The sequence below is a fragment of the Lactuca virosa genome, chromosome 5 (genome assembly GCF_052849685.1).
Source record: "Lactuca virosa cultivar CGN04683 chromosome 5, Lactuca_virosa_CGN04683_v6, whole genome shotgun sequence".
Lineage (NCBI taxonomy): Eukaryota > Viridiplantae > Streptophyta > Magnoliopsida > Asterales > Asteraceae > Lactuca > Lactuca virosa.
The window spans coordinates 34,160,465-34,167,337 of NC_136430.1; the positions used below are offsets into that span (position 1 = coordinate 34,160,465).

At 37.3% G+C, this 6,873-nt stretch overlaps 1 protein-coding gene across 1 annotated transcript; it reads left to right on the forward strand.

Annotated features, from left to right (window-relative positions):
- The first annotated feature begins 3,541 nt into the window (after positions 1-3,541).
- On the forward strand, positions 3,542-5,816 carry LOC145111145 (sugar transporter ERD6-like 7). Its single transcript, XM_079047441.1, has 11 exons — positions 3,542-3,601; positions 3,727-3,897; positions 4,168-4,233; positions 4,323-4,388; positions 4,486-4,557; positions 4,654-4,722; positions 4,797-4,887; positions 4,995-5,077; positions 5,175-5,259; positions 5,412-5,474; positions 5,743-5,816. Exons 1-11 carry the CDS (start codon positions 3,542-3,544, stop codon positions 5,814-5,816), a joined length of 900 nt encoding a protein of 299 aa, XP_078903567.1.
- The last annotated feature ends 1,057 nt before the right edge of the window (positions 5,817-6,873 follow it).

A 6,873-nucleotide genomic window follows, 5' to 3' on the forward strand; every position in this document is an offset into this window, starting at 1 on the left:
CCCTACATACATGTGAATGGGCCCAACCCAACATAGATTGCGAGAGTCATGAAGACAACTAGAATCCTACATAACACATTAATGGGTCGACATTTGTGTCTTCGATCCACGAGTACAGTGAGGATAATCACCTCAATATGAAGATAAACGAATCACACACGCGCTGCTGCTATAGGGGTTCCTCACAGTGAACGTATCCAAAATCAATCCTAATTAATAATCAGGTAATAACCCATAATCAATGGTATAAATCATATTATATCTTACTAAGGGTAAAAATCCATTTTACCCTTCCCATACTTGACCCAACAAATCGTGGACAAAAACCCATAATGACCCAAGGCCCAAAAATGTCCCAAAATCATCTCTTGGAGTACGCCATGTGTACTCTCTTATTACGCCCAACATACTGAGATATCATCAAGAAGGAAATAGGGCAACACCCATTACACCCTGCATGCTCAGGGGTTACGCCCAATGTACTCCCCCTGATGCCAAAGCCCACTTTTAAGCGCTTAATTCATTAAGACTAAACGTCCAACTCACAGATCTCAATATTGGGAAGGTCTTAATTGATAAAGTCAAAAAATTTAAGCTTTTGCATTACTTAATAAAGCATGACATCAAACCCTAGCTCCAAAATGCTCTCCAAAGTCTTCATGCATGGAAGAATGGGAGTGCCCAAGTACCCATTTTTATGGCTCAACAACCTCACAAATACTAATAAAGGACCATAACAAGTTTTGGTGTAGCTTATACTCACAAGAACTAAACCATGGGGCCAAAAACATGCCAAAACATAACCCAAATCTAGATCTAAGCTAAGGATCAATAAAGCATAGAGCTTTATACCTCTAGAAGATGCTAGATGAAAAACCAAGTGTGGATCTACAAGCTCCAAGCTTCCAACACCTCTCCAATGGACTCGTTCTACTTCAATATGCACCAAAACACACAAAGTATCCCTCTAAGATCTCAAGAACCTCACAAGGTGGATAGGGTTTCGAAATGGTGCTTTGGGGCAGTGGGGGTTGGTGATAAGGGAGGTCTTAAGGGACTTAAGGTCCTTAAATAGGGGCTCAACCCTAAGATTTAGAGTCCGTAGTCTGCATGAGTACACCCAACATACTCCTTAAGTACGCCCAATGTACTCAACAAAGTTCGCGATCCATTTAATGAATTACGCCCAACGTACTCCTAGTGGATGCCCAACATAATTCAAAAATCCTGAAGTTCTACTTCAACTTCAAACGACTATAACTTTTTCTTTTCAACTTTGTTTTCGGTGTTCTTTATATGCTCGGAATGGTATTGAAGAGCCCCGCAATCCTATCTCATTACTTTTGACTAAAACCGTACCGAACTAAGATTATTAATTTACGCAAGAAGCCCGAAACATCACTTCTTTCCATATTACTCCTTTGACTCTAAAACACGAACCGAGGGCTTGGATCACATAACCTATATTATCCTCATCCAATTGGGTCTAAACTCTAATTATTTGAAGTCCAAGGCCTTTACTTGATCCCTCTAATGACCATGATCCCGAAATAAGAACTTCTCAAAACAGGATGCCACAATTCTCCCCCACTCAAACTAGATTTCGTTCTCGAAATCACTCCTTTCTACTTTCTAGGCACCCAGAAGATTCAGTTCATCCTTCCTGAACCACGATTCGGACTAAAATTCAAATCATACATAGGGCAACTTCGAATACTATAACCGAAACCCAATCTTAGCAAGACTCACATACTGTGAAGAAGAACGGATCCTTGACCCACTAACTTTAACCAATCACTACTAGAAAACAGCCCTTTAATGACACATAAACAATGACACGCGCTGATAGAGGACACACATTTGTGCGTGCCCTAAAAAATAATGTCACTTTTGCAAAATTTGAAGGATAGAGGACATGCATTTGTGTGTGCCCTAAAATTATTGTCTTATAAAAAAAATTTACAAACACGGAGGTCGCTTGTGCATCCTCTGTGAATGTCTCTTTATAAACTTTTACTCAAAACGTGCGTTCTGAAATGAAATCCTTTAAAATTCTAATTTTGAAATACCCCGCTTCAAGATATCCATTCACTCTCTTATTCACTCTCTTCTTCCCTTCTCTGTACAAACCCTAATCACCATATCGTCTCTACTTCAAGGCATGTACGTGACCTTATATTTCTCCATCGCTTTCAACATGTTTTCGAAATAAAATTTCTCTATGAGAACCACCGTCTCGCCAACCGATGCCGGCCTGATCAGCATAAAGAATCTGAAAACATGAAATTGAAGGGACGATTCTAGGGCTTTTTTCAAGAACACACACTTATGGCTATCTCTTTCTCTATTTCTCTCTCTCTCTCTCTCTCTCTCTCTCTGTCACACACACACACACAAAAAAATTGAAGGGACGATTCTAGGGATTTTTTTCAAGAACCATTCAAAACGTAAAGACCATATCGACACTCACCCTTACGCCATTGAATATCATCCATTGTCAACCCCATCCTTCGTCGCTGATATCTTCCATCGTCAACTCTTCCGCCGTCAGTCAGCATCCATTTCCTACTCTTCCGGTGCCGCGATAGACCATTGCCAACCCTTCTGTCTTCAGCTTGCATCTTAGTAAGATATGTTTGTCAACTCTTTTTTCCATCGCCAACTCTTTTGTTGATTGTTTCTGTAAAGATTTGCGGTTTTTGTGTTTCTAATCTAGGGTTCTAAATCATAGTTAGACGTCACTCAGTCGTGGCCTCTCATGACTTATGAATCATAGTCAATCGTTGCTTACCACCACTTCCATATATGTTGTTGCTCACCACCACCTCCTTGATATGTCATCTCTGAAAAACCCTCAGAATTTCTAGGTAACATTCTTATACTCCAGATTTCATCATATTCTTGCGATTTTCCCAATTAAAACCATGATTGTTCCTTTGTTTTTCTGAATTAATCCATATTTATGTGTTTTGAGATTTGATTTCCTGTCCCTAGAGTGGAATTTAACCAAATTAGTTCATAATTGATCCTGAATCTAGGATGGTTAAAGATCTGTTTGAAGAGCTAAGAAAATATGGTGAGGTTAAGCTAGATAAAGACCGATACTTCCATTGTTGGTATGTTGGATCTTCAAATTCTTGTAAACTGTTTCTTATAATTAAACATATTAGACCAACATTCTAAGTTGAAATATATTTGCCTTTTATATAATTGTGATAATTTCATGCACTACTACTGTTTCTTTTGTGACTTTTTTTGTAAACTGTTTCTTGTAAACTATTTCTTTTGTGACTTTTTTTGCGGACAAAAATGCCCCTGTGTGCGTAATATTAGAGCCAAGTTGTTAGTCCTTTAAATCATGAGTGAAACAATTGCATCCAGCTACTCGGACCCTTCTTCTCTTTTATATCAATTAGAGTCCATTCTCGAATCGGATCCAAGCTGTTAGTCCTTTAATGTAAGGTTTACATGCGCTACTACTATACCAAATCCAATTTCCAAAAGTACACCAAGATTTTTGTGAAAGTTGATACATATAGAGATGGAAAAATCACAGGTGAACAGGTCTGAAATCTGTTCTTGGGTTGGGAATTGCCAAGAGGTAAGCACTGCATCATTTTCTTTCAACAAATTTATTGACACTTGACAGTTGATAGTTTCTCAATTTGCATCAAATCTTCATCTTCATTTTATACTTATTCTTGGGTTTCAGATATCCTAAAACAGGTATGGGACTTCTCTGATCAAGACAATGACATCATGCTTTCATTGAATGAATTTTGTATTGCTCTCTTCCTCATGGAGAGACACAGGGAAGGCCACTCTCTTCCTAAGGCACTTCCATTTGGCATTTTGTTTGAGGGGACACCAATCACACCATTGCCTTTAGCAAGTCAAGTTTGGAGACATGCTCCAGGTAGATAGATACTAATATATCTGACATCTGTCATGTTTCCAAATTCCAGATTCATATAATCATGTTCTATTTATGCCAGGTGTCAACCAACAACCAAATGCTTCACTTTGACAATGGCAACGTGCACTGAGAATATCAATTGTTTTCTGTACAGCCGTGTGGCTAGCTATTTACTTTGCTCATGTACATAAACTTTTATTCATTGAGTTTTTTGAACAATACTCCAATTTTTTTTTTAATTATTATGAAAGGGTCCTCTGGTTCTTGACATTGGAAGGCTAGCAACAGGATTTGGAATGGGAGTCTTTTCCTATGTGGTATGTTAGTTTTCCCGACATTTGAGTGCCAATTATTTGAATTTATATGATTTCTTTCTCTTTTACATAGTATGTTTCTGTGTTGTAAGGTACTTGTGTTCATAGCTGAAATTGCACCCAAAAATTTAAGAGGGGCATTAACAACAGCAAATCAGGTTGCCATTGCTAACCACCTTATATTATATAGATCTCATATGTTATTAGCATAATGGAAGTTGCAATGCCTCTAAACTGTTCCTACCTACTTTGCAGCTCATGATATGTACAAGAGTGTCTGTTGCCTTTATAATTGGAACAGTGCTAACATGGAGGACCTTGGCATTGACAAATTTTAAATTAGTCTAAATTATGTTTATTTACTACTAGTGGCATTCTTATGGATAAATAAAATAAAGGGTGATGAATTATAGTGTTCTGTTTGCAGGATTAATCCCTTGTGCTGTTCTATTAGTGGGGCTTTTCTTTGTACCAGAATCTCCTAGATGGTTGGTATGTGAAGTATCATGATTCATGAAGCTGTTTAATTTATCTGCAAGAAATTATGTTTGACATCATGCATGCAGGAAAAGATAGGAAGAAAAAAAGAGTTTGATGCAACCCTAACAAAACTTAGAGGGAAGGATGCTAATATATCTGTGGAGGCGGATGAAATCCAGTTGTTCATTTCAAAGCTCTCAACTTTTTTTTTCTTTTTTTTGTTAACGAATAAAAATTATAGAATTCTTTTTATGTGTTATCAATGGGGTCTTGAATATGTTGATAGGATTATATAGAAACACTGCAAAAGCTCCCGAAGGCCAAAATATTCGATTTGTTTCAGAGAAGATATTTGCGATCTGTCACTGTAAGTTTATTTTCTTGACAACTCTTGTTGGCTACTTTACAAAAAAGATTTTTATAATTGTAGTCTGAATCTTATTTTGACCATACTTATTGAGAAGATTGGGGTTGGACTAATGGTCTGTCAACAATTTGGAGGAATCAACGAAATATGCTTTTACACAAGTAGTATATTTGAGTCTGCAGGTATACATTCTGGATTCACAATCACTGATGCTTCCAATTCCATAGAAACCCTATAAATTGGTAAATGTCTAAACTGTGTCCAAGTGGATTGTGAGGAACAATGCAGAGTCTGAAAATATGAATTGGTAAATGTCTAAACTGCCCCTTGGCAGGTATGCTGATCGAGTTGCTAATGCTAAATGGGAAGTTAAAGAACATGGAATGGAACACAACAGGTGATTATTTTTAATTTTAGCACCAAATATTTAAAAATATCATTTTTTATGTTAAATCATAACCATAACTCAAGGTGCTATGTCTTTTATCTACTATTTGTAATGTTGATCTGATAATATTAGTTAATAACATATTTAGATAACAAATCTATCATTACTGATTATGTGATTAATCACATAAACTGATTATGTGATTAACAAAAGCTGATTATGTGATTAATCACATAAAACATATTATGTGATTAATAAAAGTTCTTTTTTGTTTCAGCTAATGTTCAAGTCATTACTTGCCATCCACGCCCGGTGGACAGCAACCCAGTATACCAGGTGGCAAACCAATAATATAGAGGATTTTTTTGACATGATATCTGAAACAAGAAGGTGCCCTTAAATAGAAATGTAGTATTAGGTTATATAGTTAGAGAAAACCTCTTAATAACAATGTACAATCTGATCCCCTTAATATCAATGTATTACAATTTTTTGACATGATGTCATTGGTTGAAATTGATTGTTTTGGTATATATTTGTTTCCATATTTTTGTATTATGCGTAAATGAATATCATAAAGGCACATCGTAAATGCATATCGTAAATGGCTGCTGAAGTTTATGACACGCAAATGCGTGTCATCTTCATTTATGACAGGGGCTTTAATGATACGCAATGTGTGTCATAAATGCGCGTCGTAAGGTTACGACACGCAAATTCATGTCGTCTTCCTTTATGACAGGGCCTTCCTTGATACGCATTGCGTGTCGTAAATGAGCGTCGTAAATGCGTGTTGTAAATGCGCGTCGTAAATGCGCGTCGTCTATAGACGACGCGCAAAAGCGTGTCGTCTCTCGTTATGATAGGGCCTTCCTTAACACACATTTGCGCGTCGTCTGAGTGTTTTATGACACGCATTGCGCATCGTAAAAGGCTGTTTTTCTAGTAGTGAATGAAGAACAACCATCACTACTTTGTCCAAATTCCAGAAATCCAATACCTTGTCTGACTTCTCGACATACAAAACCATTCGAAAATACAGCCAAAAGAACCTTACTCTACAACCTGAACCGAATGAAACCCTTCAGACTCTGAGTTATCTTGCTGATACTACTAGAAAATAGAATCTCTGACCATTTATCACTGCTGAAAAAGTTTCATTGAAAACAAGGGTGACTCCCATTGCGAGTCTCACCCCTAAGTGCCAACCCAAAATATAACTCACATCCCGATAACTGAAGGTTCGCACCTTCATTCTATATGTGGTCATCTGTTTCCATGGTGATTTATATTATACTCGAATGCAGAATCTCCAACTATCTGCTATAACTGACAATCTCGTACATGGTCACACCATGAGACTCCGCCCAAGAGTCTAACTGATAGAAGCTACTTGAGCCCAAGTACC